General features: G+C 41.7%; 4 protein-coding genes across 4 annotated transcripts in view; 1 reads left to right on the plus strand and 3 right to left on the minus strand.

The window, feature by feature from the left end:
- The window catches only part of LOC109482896 (integrin-alpha FG-GAP repeat-containing protein 2-like), a 7147-nt gene extending 4681 nt beyond the window's left edge, over window positions 1-2466 (minus strand). The window contains 5 exon segments of the mRNA XM_019785780.1: window positions 424-550; window positions 823-891; window positions 1332-1373; window positions 1814-1909; window positions 2327-2466. Of these exon segments, the coding sequence (XP_019641339.1) occupies window positions 424-550; window positions 823-891; window positions 1332-1373; window positions 1814-1909; window positions 2327-2422 (430 nt within the window). The 5' untranslated portion in view covers window positions 2423-2466.
- A 431-nt stretch (window positions 2467-2897) lies between these two features.
- Window positions 2898-16338, plus strand: LOC109482893 (ruvB-like 2). The gene is made up of 15 exons (XM_019785777.1): window positions 2898-2960; window positions 3644-3698; window positions 4065-4120; window positions 4411-4479; window positions 4637-4709; window positions 5143-5272; window positions 5827-5893; window positions 6139-6245; window positions 6618-6835; window positions 7664-7758; window positions 13466-13584; window positions 13829-13948; window positions 14486-14615; window positions 15098-15215; window positions 15683-16338. Exons 1-15 carry the CDS (start codon window positions 2949-2951, stop codon window positions 15706-15708), a joined length of 1395 nt encoding a protein of 464 aa, XP_019641336.1. The 5' UTR covers window positions 2898-2948; the 3' UTR covers window positions 15709-16338.
- On the minus strand, window positions 9550-11876 carry LOC109482891 (leucine-rich repeat-containing protein 24-like). The gene is made up of 2 exons (XM_019785768.1): window positions 11564-11876; window positions 9550-11236 (listed from the first exon to the last, which is right to left on the minus strand). The coding sequence occupies exon 2, from the start codon at window positions 11212-11214 to the stop codon at window positions 9751-9753; it is 1464 nt and encodes a 487-aa protein (XP_019641327.1). The 5' UTR covers window positions 11215-11236; window positions 11564-11876; the 3' UTR covers window positions 9550-9750.
- A 2021-nt stretch (window positions 16339-18359) lies between the features above and the next one.
- Window positions 18360-21916, minus strand: LOC109482922. Its single transcript, XM_019785816.1, has 3 exons — window positions 21871-21916; window positions 20609-20704; window positions 18360-19490 (listed from the first exon to the last, which is right to left on the minus strand). The coding sequence occupies exons 2-3, from the start codon at window positions 20700-20702 to the stop codon at window positions 18679-18681; spliced, it is 906 nt and encodes a 301-aa protein (XP_019641375.1). The 5' UTR covers window positions 20703-20704; window positions 21871-21916; the 3' UTR covers window positions 18360-18678.
- Between the last annotated feature and the right edge of the window lie 3156 nt (window positions 21917-25072).

Below are 25072 nucleotides of genomic sequence, written 5' to 3' on the forward strand. Positions count from 1 at the left end.
CAAGACTGTGCAAAGGTAATTAATAATACCAGTAGCTTGCATGTGGGTCATGCTATTTGCCTTTGAGTAACCATATGTATGTCAAGTAATATTAAGGTCACAGTATAGAGAGAGATCCTTCTTTCCACGAACAATCATAGAGTGGAACAGCCTGCCGGCTCACATTGCTCTTAGTAGCAACTTAGAGGACTTCAAGTCCATGCTGTAATCCCCCCTTGAAATCTCCATTTCCTCAGTACATTACCCCACCCACCCTTGCGCAGTACACACTTGAATGACATACATGTAATCTTCGACAAGACGAAGGAGGTTGTTTAAAGAAAGAAGAAGAAGTATGAAACATAAATGTGACATTTCTGGAATTATAGTTAAGACTGAATTGTACAACAATTGTGGTGAAATATGACAATAAAATGCCCTTACCAATGTCAGCTATGACAATAGCTTGCCCGTTGGCAGCTAACAGCTGCTGATATACAGGTGTCATTTCCTCTGGTCCTGCTTTCTCCTGTGACAACGCTGCTTCCTTGTCCTTCTCATCATCTTCATTCTGCAGACAGATATCATTCATGCAACATTAATATCAAAATATACTTTAATTCCAAATATGCAGTAAAATATGAAGGTCTTATATGTGTATGATCAAACAGATTTATCATTACAAATTTGCATTGTTTTGAAAAGCGCTGCCATTTTCAGAAGAATTATCTATACAGTTCGGGCATGTCAGTGAAATGACAACCCTGCTTAGTATATTCAAGGAGCTTCAAATTCTTGATTTTCAACTTGTCTTCCTTGGTATATGTGCAGACCTTAAATTACCTGTTTCTCATGATGTTCTATGGAGAAGACATGGCACCAGCCTTCAGCACTCAGCGTCATAATCACATTCTGAAACACATGAAATTTTATGTATCAATGGTTTAAAAAGACTGATAATACAAAATAGTATCACTGTTTTGTATTTTTTCAAATGCACATTGTCTATTTATTTGTGGGCATGGTGGCCTTGAAAAGGTGCACTTAGGTGCACCTGTCCCACCATGCCCTCCATGTATATTATGTATGTGGTTAATTGTAATAAATAAAATAAAAAATAAACAAATAAATAAACATGTACAATCCTAGCGGGTTCATGGTAATTTGATGGTACATGTACTAGTACCTCCAACAGCTACAGCAGTACAGGATTGCATATTATCATAACTTGCTACAGGTTTGAGTTGTTTTTAGTTTCTCCAGATAAGATTGACAGTCCAGCTGTCATTTAGACTTGCATGTTGTACCGGGATGTTACTATAGGTTCTGACTGAGATTACAAATGTACTCACCTTGCCAGTATTGCACACATCACCCACTGCAGCACACGAGGTCTGTGGGGAGAGAATAAGTCAGACTATTATGGAAAGTGATCTCAAACCTGTTTAGCTCACTGAAAAGCTAATCTTCCACTGGTCGTGACAGAGAAGACAGACACTATGTAGTATTAGTACTGCAGTATTTACAGGTTCATTGTACCAGCCTGAGGGAAGTTCCCCTAGCTCTTTTAGACAAGCACAATGAACAGTAAACCATGGCTTAACGTCCCATCCAAAGGATTGGAACCTGCATGTCAGGCAAATACAAATTATGCCAACAGCTGGGAATTGAACCCCCAACCTCTTGGTCCACAGGCAAGGTCGTTAACCACTCAACTTTGTATACACACGCTACATTCAAGTTAAACCAATGCAGGGAAAGTTAACAGAAGTTCCATCCACTGCAACAACATAAACATTTTAAAATCAAGTTGTGTGCATATATTTCTACTGACCATCCCCAGTCCTGAAGCCACCCTCCATGGCGTGGTGTCAGCACCTTTAAACACCATCAGCTGTCCATTCACATTTCCAGCCACCAACTCGTTATCCTAAGGATGTTGAAAACACTTGTTTATGCTTAAGTCACATTTCCAAGCAGTGAGACATTAACAGTTGTTCTGACATTAACAGAATGTTGTGTGAATATCTTGAAATGTAAGCATTTCCTACACCTGGGCCACTCAAAGATTTAAGGAAGTACATGCTAGAAGTATGTTATCTCTCAAAGCCATTGTCCGTACATTATTTACAAGTGTGCCAATTACTTTGTATTCAGTTTGACATTGCAATAATAGTTTGTTTTACCCATACCTGGCTTAAGTTTTATCTACCTTTTTTCCTCTTCTTGCATACAGCTTAGCCCAATAATGATCGGATTACTAGAAGATTGCGCATAACCAACCTCCTTGGCATACTAGTAATTACTTTGTTACACTTACATTGATGAGATGGTTTTACATTTGTACCTGGTCATTGTCCACATCCCCCAGCACCATGGCCTGAGGCATGAGGTTCCCTGAGAACTCCAGCTGCAGGTGTTCCACAAATGATACGTACCTCATCTTTCATACACTACAGTATGAACTGTTATAATAAACAACAAAGTCCAAATGAAATAGCTGAAATTCAATATCATTCACATGATCCCTCTTGAACTTGAGGGTGTATTGACAATGTTATCCTCCTCCTCAGATATCATATTCTTTAGTCCATAGACATGGTGGATGTACTTTAAACAGTTCTGAGTTGGTTTAAAAATCTAAAATTCTGCCTGTGTCTCTCGGACTCTCCCCATCCTCTGCAGTATATGTCCCTGGAGGAAAAGCTTGATCCCAGAGTATCTGAGACTATACCATGATTTTCAAGGGGTGGTGAATGAGGCATTAATTTATTTTGAGCAGTTAAAGATGATTGTAGGGTTAAATTTTATTTTAGAACGATTTTTTTTCAATTTTATGTTTCTTTTATTATCATTAGTTTTCTATGTATTTGATATATTTGAGCATACAGATGGCGGCTCCCGTAGATTTTTGTCGTCTCGTCTGAAAGTCTGGGAACGAGAGCGGTTGCCGTGAGACTTGTGGGAAAATGGCGGCGTCGGTGAGTTTTACAAAGATGCTTCTAGATTTTTCCATCCTTCTGTGGCGCCCCTTGTAGAGTATACAGATTAGTCCGTGCTATTCGATGCACATTTATCCATGTGAATAAGTTTTACCCTCAATTGCCAGTGTAAACGTGGTTTGATTTGTCTGGGAGAGTGTTTGTGTATGTTGGCGCGGCGGACCGCATGGTGGGGAGGGGGGCGACTTATACCGCCAGTTCTGTAGTTTCTATAAACCACCTGCTGAAGGATGCCATGGGGTGTTGCAGCAGTCCCGAAATATATGTTCGCCTTTACTGAGGATACAAACGTTAACATCATCCACCCTATATAAAATCTTTACGTAACTATTTGGTAAATGGAATTTTATAACGAAACTTATATCACAGCACATGTCTATGTAGGAGAATAATTCATAATTTCACAAGTTTGAAATACATTAAGGTTTTTGCAACTATCTCTTAGTAACTGAGTCTTAGGGTGACAGCCCTTTGAGTAGGCTACAGGAAGTACATTTGAATTGAAGTAACCCATGTACATAATTAGGTGATCCATTCTCCAAAGTTTCAACATCAAGTGACTATTTTTATTATAATTTATATTAATAAGTACATGTATTTGCAGAGATGTTCTGTACTGTATTTGAAGCAAGACGTATACATGTATATTTAACCCTTCACAGGAAGCAGCAGCTAAAGTTCAGGAGGTTCGGGAGGTGACAAGAATCGAGCGCATTGGTAGGTAGAAATAATTCATGTTAATGTTAATGTTGAACTCTAAGCATTTACAGACTTTTGTGTTGCAGGATGACAAAGAAGATTTTTCAAAAGCTTTGGAAAGGGATTGGCAGTTTGAAAGACAACCAGCTGGTTCTGTCCGTCAATAATATGATAATTGTACCATGAAATGGCGACAAACTTTTGATGAACTTCATTCAAACTTACAAGTATCATTAACGTTTGTATTTCTTTGAAAATCTTTTGGTTTTAAGGACTGTTTCTCTTTAAGTTAGTGTATGATATGATGTGTGTGAGATGTATGTACATGTACAAATGTATCAGTAGATTTGTGCAGATTATGGCATTCCATACATTTTGTTACAGGTGCACATTCTCACATCCGTGGCCTGGGATTAGACGATGCCTTGGAACCACGACAGGTAATGTACACTCATGTACTTTACTTAGAATACATGTACGATATACAGCTCCACACCATGTATTTTAGCAATGTATAGAAAATAAAAATGTACATTCATTGCTTCATAAAACCTTGTTGGCTTGATATCAATTGCCTTTTCAGAATTCATGTGTGAGTGATAAGTTGTCTTTCATGAGTTGTTACCTTTTCATTGGACTTTTTTTTTCAATATACATTGTACATTTATATTCAAATTGTATTAGTTTTCAAAACTTTTGTTTACATGTGTGTTCTGATGTGTTCCAACAGGTGTCCCAGGGCATGGTGGGCCAGTTGGCCGCACGTAGGGCAGCTGGGGTCATTCTGGAAATGATTAAGGTATGGATATTGTGGCTACTTCTGAAAGTTATCTCTGTAATTAATTTCAAAGATTTTCATTGAATGATTCCATGTTCCATTCTGTATATGAGTATAATTTAGATGAACAGATGAAAGTACATACGTACAGTTCACCATCTTCATGTTTTTCTCATAGGAAGGAAAGATTGCTGGTCGTGCTGTCCTGATTGGTGGACAGCCAGGAACAGGCAAGACAGCAATAGCTATGGGTAAGAAACCCTCTAGATTGCCCTTTTCTACAAATTATAGGCTCCCTTTTCTCTTCTTATTATCAAAGAAAGTTTAGATCTATACAGATTCTCTTCCTTTGGTTGACTGTGTTACACTACCTCTTGCTACCATGGGCCAATTGGTCAGTCATTTAACTAGGCTAGTGCCCCTACTAAGCACTGAAGACTTTCCCTCTAATAAGCTATTCTTTGTCTTAACCTTCTTCCTGCTGCCTATATTACCCTCTAAGCATTGCAAAATTGGTGCCAAAGGCTACTTCTGCAGGAAAAGGCTAAAAACTATGGGCAGAAAACGTGCTATGTTTCTTAGTACTATAGTAGCTACATCATCTACAATATGACATGTTAGTAGTTTTTACTGTAGCAGAATATAAAAACATTTTCACAAGAGTTGTATGTGGCTGTACTACAGGTATGGCCCAGGCCCTGGGACAGGACACACCGTTCACTGCCATGGCTGGGAGTGAGATCTTCTCCCTGGAGATGAGTAAGACAGAGGCCCTGACTCAGGCCTTCCGCAAGTCCATCGGCATCAGAATCAAGTAAGACAGCAACGTTTTTAAAACACAACAACAGACATGTATAACTCTGACATTCAAGAGGAGAATGTATAAAATGATCCGTCATAGTAAACCAGTGGTAGAGATACTTTCTTTCAGTGCTCTGCAATATTGCAGAATGTCAAAATTTTGTTCTGCAATTGGGAAATACTTTCTGCAAATACACACTTAAAAGTCCGGATCTAAACCCATGGCACATACAAAATTGCATATCGCCATATCTTTTAAATGGAATTTAAACAATGCATGCAAAATTACTTGTATAATATAGAGTCAGTCAGTAGTAAACACAAAAGTTCTTAAACACCATTGAGGCTGATTTTTTCAATCTGCAAAATTGCAGGTTGCTTGATTTTTCTTCTGCACTATTGAAAATGTCTCTGCAAAATGCAGATGGTTATTTCTAACACTGTAAACTCTAGAAGTATGGAATAGAGTTAAGTGTTTGTCACCTTATCGTAATACTGTACTAGTAGTAGAGATTCAACAACTGAAATGGATATGGGTATAACCTTGCTTTTTATGTTTTTGTTTAGGGAGGAGACAGAGATAATTGAAGGAGAGGTGGTGGAGGTACAGATTGACAGACCAGCAACAGGAACAGTATGTTGAGAATCTCCTGTGACTTCTTTATCCTACTTGAATTTCATACTATAATCATAGTATGTTCTTGTTATATTGATAGACAGAAGTTCATGTAATCACAAGATAAAAACATTGTTGTTACGGTATTGCAAATTCAACATATAGTTTGAGGTAAGATTGGAGGAAGAAAGTTTTACTCACAGATGGAAAATACAGAAACTGTTACCTGTATTTACATGTATTTGTTTGCTGTTTACCAATAGGGAGCCAAGGTTGGAAAGTTGACCTTGAAAACTACAGAGATGGAGACCATCTACGACCTTGGTACCAAGATGATTGAATCTCTCACCAAGGAGAAAGTGGCAGCAGGGTAAATGTTGAGAAGTCAAAGTGGCCAATGCAATTTACCAAGATTTTCACCTTAGCGAAGTTTTAGTGATACTTTACATCAACACAGCAAAGACAGCTCACCTCAAATTTTCGGTTGCTTCTCCATCAATTTTCTTTGGAAGTGATGATTCATTTAGATTTGTGAGATTTTAACTTGATCATATCCTTTCTGATTTAATGGTGAATTGACAGGTTTTCTTGTTATATGTTACTTTGCACAGCTTTACCTGGTAACAGAAGTCAAACCTGTACAGCAAGAGCTTTGTACATCCTTTAGCACAGGTAAACTTAGAAGAAGTCAGTAGTATCACCAGCAGTAAGCTCACTCAATGTTTATTATGTACTCCCACAGTGACATCATCACCATTGACAAAGCCACGGGCAAGATCACCAAGCTGGGCCGCTCCTTCACACGAGCGCGGGACTACGACGCCATGGGGCCGCAGACCAAGTTTGTGCAGTGTCCTGAGGGAGAGCTTCAGAAGAGAAAAGAAGTGGTCCACACCGTTACCCTCCACGAGATCGACGTCATCAACAGTCGCACACAGGGCTTCCTTGCACTCTTCTCTGGTACGGTATCATTTCAATTAAGCAGTCAAATCTTTACGCCAAAAAGCAGTTACTCATTTTGACAAGCAACTGGATATGATTTTGAAAATGTCAAGCAGTCAAATCTTTGTTTATTTACATGGATAGACGCTCCAGTCAAATTGGGCTGATTTCCAAAAGAGCCCAACTCTAGAGGTATGGCTTATAATGCGCGAAGCAGCTTAACAGTCTGAAAAGTGACAAGGCAAAGAAGTGGATGATGAAATATTTTCTGTGCATTAAACCTTGTCCTGCTGGCATTCCTGGCACATATTTTTCAATAATTTCATGTCTTAATTAGATCATAGACCCCCAATTTTAGTTACCTTCGCATTAGTTGCGTTTCGCTGCGGTGTGATGTGTTGCACAAGAAATATCCCCAAATCGTACCTAATATACAGGGTGCTATATAGATGGTACAGTATGTGCAGAACAACAATTGTTATGTCCGCAGTACACTATCATCTCACAAGGGGGCACACATGTCTACACTCATTTTTAGATTGATCCATACAGGGTTCTAGAGTTAAAGAGACCCTTTTTGTATGATATTGATTTTGATGATTAATTTTGCTGAGCCTCAAGTTGTCAGGGATAGTTGAAATTGACACTTGAGTCTAGAGCATCCATTAGGCAACAAGTGAAAAATTGTTGAATGCAAATTTTCAAAATTTTGATGAGGGGTCGAGTAATAAAGTACTTACCCGGTATAATGAGAACTGTTGGAAGATTATACTTCAGCTAAGCCTTCTAATCTAATCTTGATAAGAACCATTCCTGACATTTTCTCCCAACTCTTCCATTGCTCAGGTGACACTGGTGAGATTAAGAGTGAAGTCAGGGAACAGATCAATGCCAAAGTGGCAGAGTGGAGAGAGGAGGGGAAGGCTGACATCGTACCTGGGGTGAGTTAGGTTATTTCACCGTCAAGCAATTCTTATGAGTCATTGGGAATAATAGATTGTGTAATATTAATAGAGTTTAATTATATAATAGAGTTTGTGATATTGAAACATGTTCTGCTAAAGCTGAGAATTGCATTGAGAGACAGATTTGAGGTACAGTTGAAACTGGCCAAGAAGACCACTCTGGGGACATGAAATCTTGTCTATGTGAATAGGTGGTCACTTAATCATGTATAGACAAGATTCTTAATGCTTGTGTCAATGGGAAAACCTATCTAAGGGACCACCATAAAAGTGGTCACATTGGCCAGGTTGTCTTTATGTAGTGGTGGTCATTTGTTCCAGGTTTGACAGTATGCAAAGGTAACAGCAATTGCAAGTCATAAAAACGTTGAAGGCATAAGTTTTTATTTTCTGATTTGGTAATACAGTCATACAGTCAAAGCTTTATTTCCCCCAAACTCCTGACTGGAGAGTTAGAAACAGGTTATTTAGCTAGTTTGGCCTACAGAGTTAATGAATTTTGCCAGGGGATGATGTTGTACAGATTGATCATTGTTGTGAGGCCTCTAGGGACAGAAGGGACGTGGTGTCATTTATCGACATCACTGGCTACTGATTCACACTTTTTTATAATCTCCTGGAGCAAGTGCACTACAGGGCTCAGACATTGAAAATTACCTGCACCAGTAAGACAAATTTTACCTGCACCGCTCCGCATTTAGACAGTATGGAATCTATGGATCATACTAAAAACTGCTCAGAAACCATTGCCATTATTTCTCATAGTCATACTTCAATGGCGGTAACAGTCAATAATATATGATATAGCAATGAAAATCCACATACACATACTAGTACATATATAAACCCAATACATTGACTGATGCAGGTCAGAAATACCTGCACACAGCTTCAATTTTACCTTCACCAAAGTGCATAATGCAGATGGTAGTTTCTGCCCTGCTGTAAAATAGAGTAAGAAATGTGGGTTCAAACATGAAGGCTGTTGTAGTCAGTAAAGGTAGCCATGGCATAGGCCACCCAGACTGAGTCCCTTCAGCTAGGCTTATTGCAGTCACAAAATAAGTCTACTTGCCTCTTGCTTACTCGTAAAATATCAGTGTCGACAGGTGGATTCCACCGGCAATTTATTAAGTCACACACAAAAAAATGTTCCAAGAAAACTCCAAAGTGTGTATACATTCAAACCAGCTTATGTCCATACAACTAGTTTCTCAGTACACTTTTTGGTCAACCGTTTTTTCCGTATCTCAGAACGAAAACATTACTTTCTGTAAATATTACCCTGCCTTGCTGCTAAATCTCTACATATAAAAGATTAAGGGCTTGAAAAGGTGGTGGTGAACATCTGATCCCCTAAGCCTGCTCCCAGTGCACTTAAAAGCCTTACTGTGAGTCTGTATTTAAGTTATCTAAGCCAGTATATGTTGTACTAAATGCATAGCACTTAATGTTGTAGCCTTACATACAGGTTTGACTTTTAGCAGCTGCTACTCTGGAAAGGCAGCCCGTATGTTATTCAAGTACTGCATTATCTGTAATTTTTGCATGATACTTGCTCCCAAGTCAAAATTTCCCAACTCAATCACCAAATTTTTATAAGGTTATGGTTGATATGTCAATGAACGACATCCAGGTAATGACACATACAAATAACTGGATAGATTTTGAAAACTGTCAGACATTTCAAGTAGCATCCAATATGTCCTTTACAGTTGATATTTCAGATGTAGAACCTTACAAATTGTACATGTACATGAACAACCCTATAAGTTTAAATATTCTACAAAACATATATGTTTGTCTACTTGCAACATGGCACAAAACTTACTGACAGTATTGTTTTTTGTCTGCAGTTTCAGTTGCATGTATGCTGTTGCACTCTTTGTACATTGATGTAAAGAATGTTCTACACACTAAATATTGAGATGACTTAGTTTCTCCACTGCACTGGCTATACTCCCTAAGTTATACCAGACTTGTGGAGCGAATCTTCTCTTTGGAAGGAACCATCTGACCACAGGCTCTCTCCCCTGGCTCCACTATTTTAACCTTCTTATTCACCCCTCCATCTGTCCCCCCCTGTTTGTGGCCTGGCTTGGTATCTGCCAACACCACAGCATTGCCCGTGATACTACTGGAAGCAACCAATGCTGCCATGGCGGGGGGATGGTGAGGGGCCATGTTGGACTTACACGGCCCGACGTTGGGCCACTTTATAAACAAGTACATTGCCACAAACACCAGTGAACCTGAGCTAAATCCACAGAGGATGAAGAGTTCTGTACGGTCAATAGTGACTGACATCTCTTCCTCTTCCCTAGTCTTGTTTGCGTTTATGTTATACTGCTCGGTTCTTGGCTGCCCTATGCCCAAGGACAGGGATGCCATGACAGTTCCACCTCGGTTTGTCACCGTGCAGACGTACTCACCAACATCCATATCAATCACAGACTTGATGTGTAAGCAGTTTCCCTGGGCCCGTATACGTCCCACAGATGTATTCCCGCTGATTGTGATGTTGTGTGCTGTCAACCACTGAACATCCGTGGGAGACCCACTGGTCATGTGACAGCAGAGCGAAGCTGGCATCCCGTTCTCCACCACAACCATCCTGGAATAAACAGTCAGTACGGGCGGAGCGCAGTAGAAGTCCTCCTGTTTTAGAGAGGCAATTTTGTGGAGGCGCAAACTCTCGGGAAGGTAGCATTTGTACAAGTGACGGTAGGCGTCCATTCCTTGAGGCACTACCCCAGAATTCAGCCACCCCCCAAACCACCTCATCTGACAGTTGCACTTGTATGGGTTGTCGTGCAGGAAAAATGCGTCGGCTTGAGGCATGTTTTGAATCTTTGGATCCAGAATCTGGATTCTATTTTCTGTCAGATCCAGCTGCTCCAGCATGGGTAGCAGGAAGAGGGAAGTCCAGGGAAAAGTCGTCAGTCGGTTTTTCCCGAGGTAGATTTTTTCGATCCTGAACAGTCCGCTGAATGCCATCGTATCCACCCTTGTGATGTTGTTCCCCACAAGAAATAACTGTCGCAGTTTACTCAGCCCTGTGAAGTAGTATTCCCGTAGTTCTGTTAACCTGTTGTGTCTCAGATCAAGTATTTTCAAGTGTTTAAGCATGGATAATGCACGGAATTCAATTCCTGCAATTTTGTTCCCAGCCAAGTAGAGTTGCTGCACTTGTGGTAGCTGTTTAAAGGTGACTGCATAGATGTAGGTTAGGTTGTTTTCTGTGAAGTCCAGGTGGTCAGTGTCGACCGGCAGGTCTGTTGGCATGGAGGACAGCCCCGCGGCCTGACAGTTCACCAGGCTGACCAGACATTCACAGCCTTCAGGACAGCAGAGGGCTGTGGGCAGGGACAGCAGTGTAGAACAGAGCAGCAGTGGGAACAGCCTAGTCATCCTGGATGCTTGCTGTACCATCAGGGTACATGGAAGTTTCAAACTGTAGAAGTCAGCAAAAAATGATCATAAATGGTTTTATTCTGTTAAAAAAACAGCCTAAAAGGGAGTTGGAATAATTTCCATATTTGTAGTTATAGTAATAACTGTCCATCAGCAATGATTGGATATTTTTTTGCCACAAGTTGGCTTCACTATGTGAAAAGATCACCACTTTTTTGGCTCAGCAATAAGTTGAACCAGCGTAATTCCACATTCAGATGGACTATAAACTTACAAATAAAATCTTTGTAATGACAAGCTGTAGTAAAGCATTGTTTATGAACAATATTTCTATCTGATGTAAAAATATAAAGTTGGAAATACAAACCTTATCTGATGCACTGTTGCTCAGTTTCAAACTGAATGTCGTAACCTTTTTCCCAGAACACTCTAACATATGACTCTGCTGCTGGTACGGGGAAGTCGTGACACACTGTTGTACTAACCGATTGTGTCGGCTCATTTCATGGCACTGATTGTGCTCGCAGCAAAACTAATCACAATTCTTCTGTCACGAATAACATCGGGTCATACCACTGCACACACAGGGAGACATGATTAATAATGATAATCAAACAAAGGAGAAAAATGTTGGAAGCACACTTTTCTTTTTGAAGAAACTTCCAAAAGCTCTGTATTTACTGTTGTTAGCTGGCTGCCAGGAAGTTGATGCTGAATTAAATGTAAGATATTTGTTCATCTATTGGTGTCTTCCCCCTTTTCGGAAATGTGCACTTCCCCATTGGAGTGATAACTTTAGCTCCATGTACTCGACATTAATTTGACATGACACGCCAACTAATCACCGTCCAAAGGGTGCGGAAATTTTCATTACTGGTCTGTTCTTCCCCAGAGACAGTCACGTGGGTGAGGAGTTTGTACTTTGATAGATTATTTCAATGAAAGATAGGGATACAGATTCAAGCTTGGATGGGAAAAGATCAATACTACTAAAATTTTGGAACTCACATTTTGTCAGTTAGTTGCAAATTCAATTGGAAATGGAACTCACATATTAAGTTGTGTACGACTATGTATTGCCTACAATATGAATGTAAGGATTACCCCATAATATCCCAAATACATGTACACACACATGTACCTTGTCTGATGAACAAAGTTTAACAGTTTGCTACTGGAAATAAAAAAGAGTTGTTCTGTGTTTTCAATTGGGACTACTTGAGAAGTGTATAACAATACATTATCTTACATGAACCACTGCCCTTACATGAATCTTTCAGGCGCTTATTTCATAACCAAATTATTAAATCCATGTGGCCCAACTACAAAATTAATATAGAACTGCTGGGACTAGATTAATTTTCGCCGATTGAGAAGCATTCTTAATTGATTGTTATTGTTCGCTGCCTTGTAAGAATTGATTGAGTTTGGCTGATCTAATTTCTCATGACTGTCACGGTCCCCTGGGGGTATGAATATGGTACAAAGGGCAGGACATATTTAGGTAATGGATTAGATGTGTTAGTGTAAGTCATGTACAACTCCAAGATTACAATGCCTGGTACTCTGCCCTTTTTCTACACATGCTTACAACACTTATAGATTCCTGCGGATTTGGGAAAGTTCAGAAAAATTGGAAACGTGCCAAGGGAAAGGGCTCGGCAAAATGCTTGTATTACCTGTGCTATTTTAGGTGCATGCATGTATGATTATAATCTCCCAACAGGAATATGTACTGCTGAGATGTACATGTAAAAATGTGCCTTTTGTCCAACCCAATGGGCACTAGAAGTCATATTGTATTATGTAACACATAGTAGTGATGATGTCTGGAGTTGAGAATTAAAAGTCTCAGAGGAGTACATGTATATTTAAACTTTAAGCGCAAGAACAACTTCATAGAAAACAAATCCATGGTACAAAACTCTCACTTATTGTTTATTGTATTTCTGATGTCTACTTGCACTGGTCCATGTACCAGGTTTGAATAAATGTAGGGGTATATGAATTTTTATTTGCTGCATTGAATGTTACCACCTATTTGAAGTGTAAAAGAAATACTGGCAATGGTTTCTGAACAGATTTTAGTGTGATCTGTGCTTCCTAAATTCTGAGTGGTGCAGGTACATTGTAAATTCCAATGTTACCCACACTAGTGCAGGCATGCAGAAAAAAGTATTTTGAGCTCTGTTTTATGTACTGTACATGCCACCTACATGTATGATGTACATGTATAGGCTGTACCAACACCGTCCTTCTGTGTTTGTAGGTTCTGTTTATAGATGAGGTGCACATGTTGGATATTGAGTGTTTCTCCTTCCTGAACCGTGCCCTGGAGAACGACATGGCTCCTATCCTCATCATGGCCACCAACAGGGGCATCACCAGGTAAACACACTGTCTGCAATCACCCAAACATATTTATAATAATTCATCTTTTTTTTTACGGCTCTTGGTGGCAAATGTGCAGATGTTGGCACATTGGCGCACCAGATCCGTAGTGTGCTTTTGGCACACAGACAGATTAGCCTCGGTAGGCATCAGATTGGTTGTCAGATAGTTTTAGATAAATATTTTTTGCAAAATTTTTGTGTCTTTATTTTTCTAACTTGCCCTGCCCTGTACCCTGTAGGATCCGTGGCACCAACTACAAGTCTCCCCACGGGATCCCCATCGACCTGTTGGACAGACTGCTCATCGTGTCCACCTCACCGTACTCCGAGAAGGAGATCAGACAGATCCTCACCATCAGGTAGGCAGGAGAACCTTTGGTAAAATATTTTACAGTAAACTAGGGTAAAGTAGCAGGTCAGCAGAATGTAAAAATAAAGACCCTGCGCGAAACCCGTAATGTACTGTGCATAGCAGTTCGGCAGGACGTCTTGTTTAATGTTGTATTCACGCCTTTAGCATGACATCCCATCTTTAGTTTTTAGATGTTGTGGCGGAAAAGATATTGTCTGCAATGGGCAAAATTAAAAAACAATATGGACAAAACATCCAACGAAAATCATGAAGCCTATAGTGTATTGGCAATGTAGAATGCTCAGATGAATGGGCTCAGAAGAATGTCGTTACTAATCTTCATGATATACTACTACAGTCCCACAATGTTCACGAGGTAGCTTCAGTAGTCAAAATGCAACAAAATTCTCATAATTAAAGAAAAAGAGCACAGTTAAAGTCCTACCGGGTATGTCCCAACTGTCATCTGAAGTTGACAACTGATACATATGGGGGGCTTAAAGTATGCTAAAGGTTAACTTAAGTCCCCTTCACCACTCCCCAGATGTGAGGAGGAAGATGTGGAGATGAGTGATGATGCCACCACCATCCTCACCAAGATAGGCATGGAGACATCCCTCCGCTACTCCATCCAACTCATCACAGCAGCCAACCTCGTCTGTCGCAAACGAAAGGTACAGTTGTCTCCTCCAATATAACACTGCTAGACCTGAATTTGCAGTGGCCTGAGGACGTAGCAATAGTCTATTCAAAAATAGATTAATACCAAGAAATTACATGTACCTCGAAATCATGACAATGCAAATAGGTGTTCCCAATGTATTACTGCTGTACAGAATTATTTCAACCACGAACTTAAGACACCTGGAATCCTCTACCATGAAATTAAGTCCCTGTGAAAATTGATTTTACAGTAATTGATGTAACGTGTACCAGTCACAGTAATTGATGTAACATTTACCAGTCACATTTAAAAATTTGTCCAAGCCTGCTGATTGGTTAGCAGCTGCAATGCTGCAGAGAGAGAACCAATCAGTGAGGACACATCCAAATGTAAAACATGAAGAAAAGAACCAATGCCCGTCTATTTTACAAACTTTGACATAAGTTTGTTGAAGAAGTGAGTGACTAAAGCCTGTTGTGCTGTGATCCCCAGGGTACTGAAGTGAGTGTTGATGACATTAAGAGGGTGTACTCGTTATTCCTGGACGAGCTGCGCTCCACACAGTTCCTGAAGGAGTACCAGCAGGAGTTCATGTTCAATGAGATGACAGGTAGGTCTTCAACTTAAAAAGAATACTGATAGATACCAGGTACAAACTGTAGACTGTTAAACTTTTGCAGTGGCTTTATTTTTGCTCCACTGCAAAGTCATCACAACTTGAATATGTCTCCCCTATATGACTAACTGTACTATAGAATTGTTTGAAACGCAATTTAAACATCACAGAACCTTCTACAGTAAAATAAAACCACAGCAAAAGTAAAGCATTTACAATTACTTCTTTCACTTCTTTCATCATCATCAGAATTTTGATAGTTTGATAGAAGAGCATTTTTTTTGTGCCATATAACTTTTGAAAGCTGACTTCAGAGCCGACTGACTATTTTTCATAGGAGTTAAATGAGAGGATTGTTCAAACGTTTTGCATTAAGTACAATGTACTTTACATAATACATGTAGTCAATTCTTGACTAAATACCTGCGATGACCAACTGATGGTGTTTGTTGTTTCTATAGACACAGAACAAATGGAGACTTCCTAGTGGGGCCAAACTAGCCTGACTTCTGTCTGTGTTGGAATGACTACCACCCATTGTCCACAAAACTACAGATAACTACTGCACTTTATATTAAACTTAGCACCAGCCAGCTTTCCATTGAGCTCATACAATGTACCTACAATGTCTTTATGGAGAAGAACCAGTATTTCCCGTCCAGAAAGTTTGGGTACCCAAAAACTTTGCCAAAAGTTCCATTAAGTCCCAAGAAAAGTTTTGTACAAGTTGTTGTATGATCCCAGAACATCTAAGTATTATCAGACCTAAGAGGTATTGGGGGGAAATAGTCACATGTACTATGGTGCATGTACTCAGAACAGTAACCTATGGTTGTAAGAGTTACCTATACAAAAATATGTACCCTGATGTAGAGAATGAAGTAGAAACAGCTTGTTTGAATTGATTTTTTGTAACTTTTCTCAAGTTTTGTGTGGATTGCAAATATATCATATTAGAGGACAATACAGTGTACCACTGTACATGTATGTATGTTGTTTTAAAGGTTTTGTATGAAGAGGACTTCCCTGAAATGAAATTCTAGTTTGCCTTTGTTAAATTAAATTGTCCTGTAGACTGCACACTGTAAGTGGGTGAAAATGATTTTTTATGCATGTACATCTACGAGGGTGGATCAAAAAGTTCTCGGCCTCACCTAGAAAACGTCGTGGCAGAAAAAAATTTCTTACACTATGTTTCAACATAGTCCCCTCTAACTGCAATGCACTTGGTCCAGTGATGTTCCGGGTTTGTTTTCCCCTTGTGGAAGAAGGTTGAATCTGGAGCCCCCAGATAGGCCTATACCGCATAGATGACGTCATCATTACCATAAAAACGTTGACCACGTAAGTGGAACTTCAGTTTAGGAAATAGGTAGAAGTCCGAGGGTGCTAGGTCAGATGAATTGGAAGGGTGGGGTTAGACTTCAACGCCAAATTCGTTTGCTGCTGTCACTGACCCCTGTGCTGTGTGGACAGGTGCATTGTCATCACGCCAGCTCGGTGCTTTCCTCTCCTTATCTCTTTGATCGTTGTCCTCAACTGTTGCTATTCTGTTAAATAGTACTCCCCATTGATGTTTTAACCTATTCACAGGTATTCAGTCATGATTACTCCCTTGCTGTCCCAGAAAACAGAGACAAAACCCCTGTCAACGGATGAAACTCGATAAAACTTCTTGGGGGCCGGGAAACATTCTTCATTCATTGTTTGTTCTGTTGTTTTGATTTGGGGTGAAAGTGGTGAAACCATGTCTCATCTTGGGTGAAAAATGTTTTGAGGTAATTGCATGGATTGGACTGAATTCGTTCCTTGAAATGTCCAGGTTGTTTAACTTCTGATGTTCAGAAAACATTCTAGGCACCAACCTTACAGACAGGTTGCTCATCCCCAGGATGTCTGACAAAACATTGTGAACAGAGCCACAACACAGGCTAAAGACTCTGCTACATGTTGGACAGTCTCACATCTGTCATTTACTACCATGTGATGGATGGCTTCAACTGGATTGTCCATGGTGCTGATTTGTAGCATCCTGACATATGTTCATCTTTGGTGCTCACCTTGCAGCGCTTGTAGCTAGAAACCCACTTCTTTATAGTTGAATAAGAAGGAGAGTCATCACCAAGTGTCCTGACCATGTGTTCATGGATTTCCTTACGAGAAATCCCTTTTTATCGATATACATGATCACAGCACACGCTTCTGTTGCGGCCATTTTGTGATTTTGCCCTCACCCGCCCCATTTTCACGGGGCGTCACGTGCTAACTAATGAATATAGAAATTTGAATTTTTGTGTGCAGTGATGTAAGACATCATAGTATACAGTTATACTAAAGAATAGGAGTTTGCCCTTTATTTTCTAGGTGAGGCCGAGAACTTTTTGATCCACCCTCGTAGCAGATATTAGAATGTAAATTCAAATCTGGACACCTAAAAAGCTGGAAGTTTATGTACAAATACCTCTAGAGTATTTTTTCACTTTAGTAGCTAGTTTAGGTTCTGTTCCTCCAGTCCTGTTTAGAATTGTACCAGATCTGCTTGTCACTGATGTGTATGGATTTAGTATCCATTTGGAAAAGGATGAAAAAAATAAATTTGATCCTATCATCAACTGACGTTTGTTTCTTTGTTTTGCACAACCAGAAAAATGCTTGTTACACATCAGATTGTACAGCACTGGTAAGTACAAGTTGCTTAAGACCAGACTGTAAGGTTTGAACTACACCTGGGAGGACACCTATTCTTTTCGATATGTGTGGTGGGTTCTTTAACGTGCCAGAGACATGGCTCTCCTCAAACATGTGACCTCTGGCTTTACGTCCCATCCAAGAGGACATCCCTAAGCTGAAGTGAGGAAATAGGTGTTGAGTGCCTTTCCCAAGGACACAACATTACAGTGTGGCCCTCCAGGGATTCGTACCCAAAATCTTCAGATTCTGAGTAAACAACCCTAGGTGACCATGCCAACTAGGCCCGCTACCATGTTGTTTGACTTTATGGTACAGTGTAGTAAGAATTGCTAACATTAACAGGAAATCTATTTAGTATATTTGCAGTTAGATTTTAGTGATGTAAACCTCTGATTGAGAGAAGACTACCTGCTAACAGTAATGACATACAATTCACAGGTGTACCGTATTGAATCATCTTTATTTATTCTCTTGTGATAACCTCTTAGGTGGCCGTTTCTTCGGCTCCATTCTTAAGAACTATATGTAAGGTGCAGATAATGCCTCTCATTCACAGCGCCGTGCGGCTGTGAACATCACTGATAGCATGCTGCCCTCATTAATGACTCAGCAGTTTTCATGCTGACTGAACTATGCCACTCTGGCCTACTCTTAATTAATTCTACCGCTGTCCGCCAGCGGGTCGTTGTACGATACTTCTCCTGTAAAAGCAAACACCAGGGATGCTCTAGTGTTCTAGCTAGAATTCATATGTTACTTCTGTCCTCTACCCGAAGAACGGAATCTTGGTCCAGTCAGGTTGAAGAGTTGGTCGGGCGTTGGGCGGGTCTACGTTCGGGTTGGGTGTCCGTTTGTGGGAGGCGGCAGGGTCGGTCTGCTTGACCGGCCGTTCGTCGACGGACCGCTGCTTGTCCGTCTGGTCCCCGAAAGGCGTGAGGAAGAAGGCCGGGTTGACGGAGGACGAGCGGACCGGGTTGCCGTCACGGGTCCTCTCCGGGACCCTGTCGGAGGCCGAGCGCCGCCCGAAGGAGCTCCACATGTTGAGGTTGGCCGCTGCCTTGGGCGGCATCTCCGCGATCGCCGGCATGCCGTGGCCGGGCGCCTCGTCATCCTGCTCCTCCGGGGCCGGGGACGCCTGCGGGGATACCATCCTGCCGAACACCGACCACGAGTTGGGGTTGTACTCGGGCAGCTCGTTCTCGTACTCCCAGCCCGCCCTGGCGGTGTGCGACGTGGACACCTCCGTCTCCGTGGTCTGCCTGGCGGTGCTGGTGCTGTTGTGCTCGGTGGTGGCGCTGGCGCTAGCACTGGCGCTGTTGGACGACATGAGGAGGTCCCGCAGCGTGGACGCCTCCTCACGCTGCCTCGCCTGCTGCAGCGCCCGCCGACCGGCCCCCTCCAGACCCGGCACCTTCCCGTGCATGATCTGGTACATCCAGCCCGTCGCCACCAGGACCGTGGTCACGGTGGACCGCACCAGCGCCTCGATGGTCGGCCCGTGCGCCAACACTTCCCGCATGAAGACCGCGTCATGCGCCGCTCGCTCCTCACCACCCTTCGCCGTATCTTCACGGGCACCTAGAAAGATGGAGGAAAAAGAACATTTATAAACGCCATTATTTTTAAACTATGGTTAAAACATTGCGCTTTTTGGCTTGTGTATCTACATTCTATTCAGTGTGATTTCCTATGGAGCTGAAACGTTTTCTTTGGAAAAACAAGTTGGAGACAATTATGATAGTAAAGTTTTTTGTCTCTCTTTTTTCATTGAGAAATAAGACGTGTATACACAACGTTACACATAAACATGGTAAATATTTAATCGGTAAGAAAACCTTTTCCTCCTAGAGCATCACCCTCAAGAATTATCTTATTGCCTACTTCCTGCTGTTTGTGTTAAGCAGCTTCCGCCCGCGCGTTAACTTTCGTCACCTCTAATGCCACGAAGTGGTAAATATTTAACACGGTTAGTCTTAATAAGACACCACCCTTAAGTCTTCCTGTAGCTCTTCTGGCGGCTTCCTGTCCGCCGAAGTAGTGGTAGATTTTAAAGTGCGTCAACAGCCTGGATTTTGCGATGCAGTCAATTAATAACAGCTTAGTTAAATCCGGTCTCAGCTGGACTTGTTGGACTTTATGGAGCAATTAAGTGGACGTAGATCTCGTAGGCTGATGTAGAGAAACGTGTAAAGCTGGGGCCTAGATCTGCCTGGACATTAGTACATGTACGTATAGCTAGGGGTAGACTAAAACACGTGCAGTAGGAGACTCAAAAAGTGTAGTGATGTACACAACACATTTAGGGGAGTAGGATGGAGGGAGATCGCACGAACTATTGAGTGGATAAGAGTTTAACTCTTTCTTGTCCTTCCCCAACAGACTGGTACAAATACTACTAGTATATCAAATTCAAATTTTAGATTATTACTGGGCGAAATGTTTTGATGTTTATCTCATATTTCCTGGTAAAAATTTGGGGATCCTTTGCAAAGAAGGCTCAGGCTGACACGACGACAAAAAGCTGTATAATTATACTACTAGTGGGCGTAAAAAAGCGAAAAAAACTTATCGTCTGCATGAGGCGATTTACAGGTACACTTCGATACGGACTCGAATTGGCATCGCTTCTATGTTATGGTGCAGAGAGTGTGTACATGTAGAGGCTTTAATCACGGTAAAGAACGAATAGTACTCACCATGTGGAAGGAAGATGTTTCTCTCTGTGCCCCTGCATCCCATACTACATGCTACCAGTAGCAGCGCAGCAACCAGTAACCTTCGTTTCATCATACCTGGGATAGAACATACAAAACACCCCGTTAGTACAAAAATGCAGACTCAGATCTAGCATTTGGTGTATTCAATAATCATCATCATTATAATCGCCGCTTACATCTGTCCACGATGCCGGCCGATGCCTTCCACTCTCTTCTGCCCCTCGCTTGTCTTGGTGCTCATTTCCATGTCTTCTTGTTACCCATCTCCTCTAGGTGTCTATACTAGTATTAGATAATTAATCTACTAAATAGTTCCGGTGCAAGCTACGTCCACGATACGACAGCGTGGTTTACTAATTGCTTGTTAAGTCCGCTTGTGCGAGCGGCATTCAGGGAGAGAGTGTGTATGCACTAACGTTATTGTGAGAGAAAGTCAGCACCAAGGACAGGGCGCACATTTGTTCTTAACGAATTTCAGCACCAGGGACAGCGCCCATAGACGAACGTTTGAATCGAATTTCAGGTAAAGAAATAGCGCCTCACCAGTTACCAATAGTTACTTTAGGAGCACCCGTAGTGTAAATACATACTGGTATTCACTAGCATGGCTAACAGCGGTGTTCAGATTATATTTAGTGCCAGAAGCGCTTAGGCGGCTTTGGTGTAAGAACTTCCCGTTGTGGGGTGTACAAAAGCCCCGAAGGGTATACTCCAGCGGAAACCCGTCTTGAAATTGTAGTTACTGTTACTTTGCAATTGTTCCTGAAGCGTTTTGACACTCCAAATCATATCATAGTTAACATTGAAAGCCGTCAGAGATAGCTGGGCGAACTTAACGTAAAAAACAGGAGCAAAAAAACGCATGGCTTGTCCCCCAACAAACACTGTCTGTACACGTCTAGATCGACAAACTATTAGCTGTATTTCCTGAAAAACGTATTTTCCTTCTTTTTCCTTGTTTTCCGTTTCTACTAAAGAATTTTGGAATGAACAGTTTATCTTTTAGGTTAAGTTACAGTGCAACGAATGCGAGATCGAGAAGACACACATATTGACGATTTTTTTTAAAAGAATGAACAAAAGAAACGAAAGAAAGCATGTTACCCTCAGAAAACGCCAGAAAAATTGATAAAATTCAACTCTTGAAACGAATCAAGCTAAGTCGCATGAAACAAAGCCGGACGTATAAGAGAGAAGCACACGCTGAACGAAAGAAAATATCAGAAACGTCTTCGACTCACCTGTACCAAGCCGCTGGAATCTTTCCTCTGACTCGACTCGACAACTCGTTTCTCTTATAAAACCGTGTTAATTAGGCTGAGGGGGTTGTGTGGAAGCATCGCCCCTTCCACCTGTCAATCAAAGTGAGCTCTCCCACGTCAAAGGGGGCCGAGTTTCCGGCGCCAGTGGCGGGAGACGCCGCATACAGGCTTTGTCGCGGGGTGGCGAACTGGTCATTAAGCAAACTGTGATTTGGTCTTCCTGCGTAAGTTGATGCCGAACTCGCAGTGGGCTATTGACATTAAGATTACAGTCCCTGGCGGGGTATCAGGGGGGAGTTATCCGAACACGTATGCCGTGAGCTTTGGTAAATGGCACTTTAGAAAGGGCTTAATGCAAATTGTTGCCTTTCTCTTGTCGCCTAGACGAAGGTGTAAACATTCAGTTTCTGTTTCAGCGTTGCTAGCAATTTAAGAAATCTTTTACCTCATTCACTAGGGCACCTATAACTTCTCAGAAAGATAAATGACTTATATATGGTGTGCTGATTCGTTTTTTACATTCCTGGGCACGTACATGTATGTGCCTTGCTGATATAAACGAAGAAAAGCTTGACATTAGATGAAATTTTAATAGATTCGATCGTGTAGAAATCACTGCCAGCTTCTATCGCATACATGTCGGTGTGCTTCACCATTTGTCAGAGATGTAAGTCTGTGGTATTCAGAAAGCTGAGAAACCTTGGGAAAACTCCAAGGAGCCTTGAGTCTAGCAGCCGACATTTGCCCGCCCAACAGAATGAAGTTTAACTACATCAAACGCGCCTCCGCCCGAGGATTTCGGCTCTAGTCGGGATTCTGTGTAGAATAATGCCTGCAGGCGGCTAATGCTTAAGTAAATGTCAGCACGACGCAAACTTTGCAGGGAACGCGGGCTTTCACGGGCAAGGATCAGCTGTAATTCTCGCCTTCCGGAGAACAACTTTAAAAGCCGGCGTCACTGAAACTACACAGGAAGCAGCTCTTGGATGTAGGTCTATTAAACCTAACTCAATTACACTATGATTGTCACTGGACACCACAGAACTGACAGATATAGTGTACCTGTATTTGTGACTGGCAAATCTTTCATACACTTAATCAATTAATGGGAATAGCATGTAGTCCGCGGCGCTAAGAGAATTGTTTGAGCGGACCAACTCGATTCGATTGAGATTCGGACATCCCATCCTTAAGAACTTTTCGATCACTATTATATAGAACATGTTGATGCAGGCATTTGCTAGCTACATGCAGTACCTGTGCTGTGGAATCTGACGCAGCGTTGTGAGACAGGCTCTACAAACCGTCAAGGGACAGCAAAATTGGACTCCCTTTTCCAACCACTTACAAGGAGATTTGAGAGCAGTCTGTTTCACACCTTTATAATATATAAGAAAAGGCGTTTTACAGGATATGTAACTCTTATTCACTTAGTGCAATGTTTGTACTAATATGCGATGTGTCAGGGTAGTTCCTAAAGCTACTCTCCAAGCAGAGGTTGATGGGGGGGGGGATCGTTTGCTTTTTATATATGGCCCTTTTTTTTGTCGCTACTATATCCCCACCCCCCGTCGGTGGCCGGCGAATTCTCTGGCTAATGGATACTGTCTTGCCACCGAAAGAGATCTGCTTGGAGATTACCTAAAGCCTCAATTCAAGAATATGATTGTGAATTTCTTTAAACTAGCCGCGAACGTAACTATTTGTATTTAACAAAGGGTGAGCTACTTTTCATCTTCAACCTGTTATGTTATTTCCCAGTACACCTCTGATGTGGTTGATTTTCGGTGATATTTGCAATTGAATTTTTTGCCACTGAAGAAAGTGAATCTGCGCAAGCCGTCCACGTCAGTCAGGATTACACAGTTGGGCACATGTTGCTGTTCAGGATGATGATAGTAAACAAACTCCCACTGGGACTCAATTAGGCAAAGTTCAATGCTAACGTGGCTTATCCTGACTCCCACGTGGCTTCAGACCGAGACAAGGAACGTACGTGACTGGATCAGAGGTGGCTGGACACTGAACTCACACTGTTAGTCTTCACCAGACTTCTTTTGCGGGGTGAATAAATCGTAGAAATCGGTCTAAAAAGGGTATTTTTTGGCCAGAGAAGATAGCCGGCCAGAGAAGCTCCATTGCCCCGCCAAGAAGCCGGCTATCTTCTCTGGCCAATTAAAACCGTTTTAGGTCGATTTCTACGATTTATTCACCCCGCAGAAGAAGTCTGGTGGAGACTACCACACTGTACCGTTATGGCCCCCAACACCCTGTCTCTCACTCTCACTGCATCGAGCTCACTCGAAGTCTCTTCATGACTGTCTCACTCTGCTTCCATTTTTCTCTTTCCTCCATCGCTGCAGGCAGCTGACTTAGAGCCCTTCTACTGTCAGCTTCTAACTGTTTAATGTAAGTCAAGCGTGATCTTCCGCGACTTCTCTTTCCATGACTCGGGTTCCACAGTAAGAGTCTGTGTGCTAGCCTGGGTACCATCCGGATTTTCGCTACGTTCGAGCGTTGCGTAGCGAAAATCCGGATGGTACCCAGGCTATCTGTGTGCTACCTCGTCCTTTTTCCTCCAAGTGGCCTACAAAACGTAGTCTCATTTGCCGTATTGTTTCAGCAATCGGCTGTATTTTTTGTACAGCTCACGGTTTGAAATTCTTTGTGAGATGAGATGTTTAAGACATTTCTCAGCGTTCTAGTGTATCAGCCATGTAACCTTCTCGCCAGTGCGTAACACTCTGAACCATGCATAGAGAAGGATTAATATCAACACCGTAAAAAAATCTAAAAACACTGTCCAGCATATGTTTCGGGGATCTGCCTTTTATGTCGTAGGTCCCTACTAGTTATGGTACTCGTAGATTCTGTACAAATTATGAAAGGCTAAAAAAATTCACCCAATGATAGCAAGGTGGTCTTGTAGTTAGGGTTCTTGACTCGAGTCTGAAGGGTCTGGGGTCGAATCCCTGGCAAGCCCTAGTGTTGTGTCCTGGGGAAAGGTACCTCACACCTATTTCCTCACTTGACTCAGGTGAAAAATAATACCTAGTCTCCGGATGGGACATAAAGCCAGATGTCCAGTGTTTGAGAGAGACACACCTCGAGCACGTTTAAGACCCACCACACTTATCGAAAAGATTAGGGGTCCTTCCCGGTGTGAGTGGTCAAAACTTAC

This window comes from Branchiostoma belcheri, unplaced genomic scaffold (assembly GCF_001625305.1).
Source record: "Branchiostoma belcheri isolate BF01 breed outbred unplaced genomic scaffold, Haploidv18h27 scaffold61, whole genome shotgun sequence".
Classification (NCBI taxonomy): Eukaryota; Metazoa; Chordata; class Leptocardii; order Amphioxiformes; family Branchiostomatidae; genus Branchiostoma; species Branchiostoma belcheri.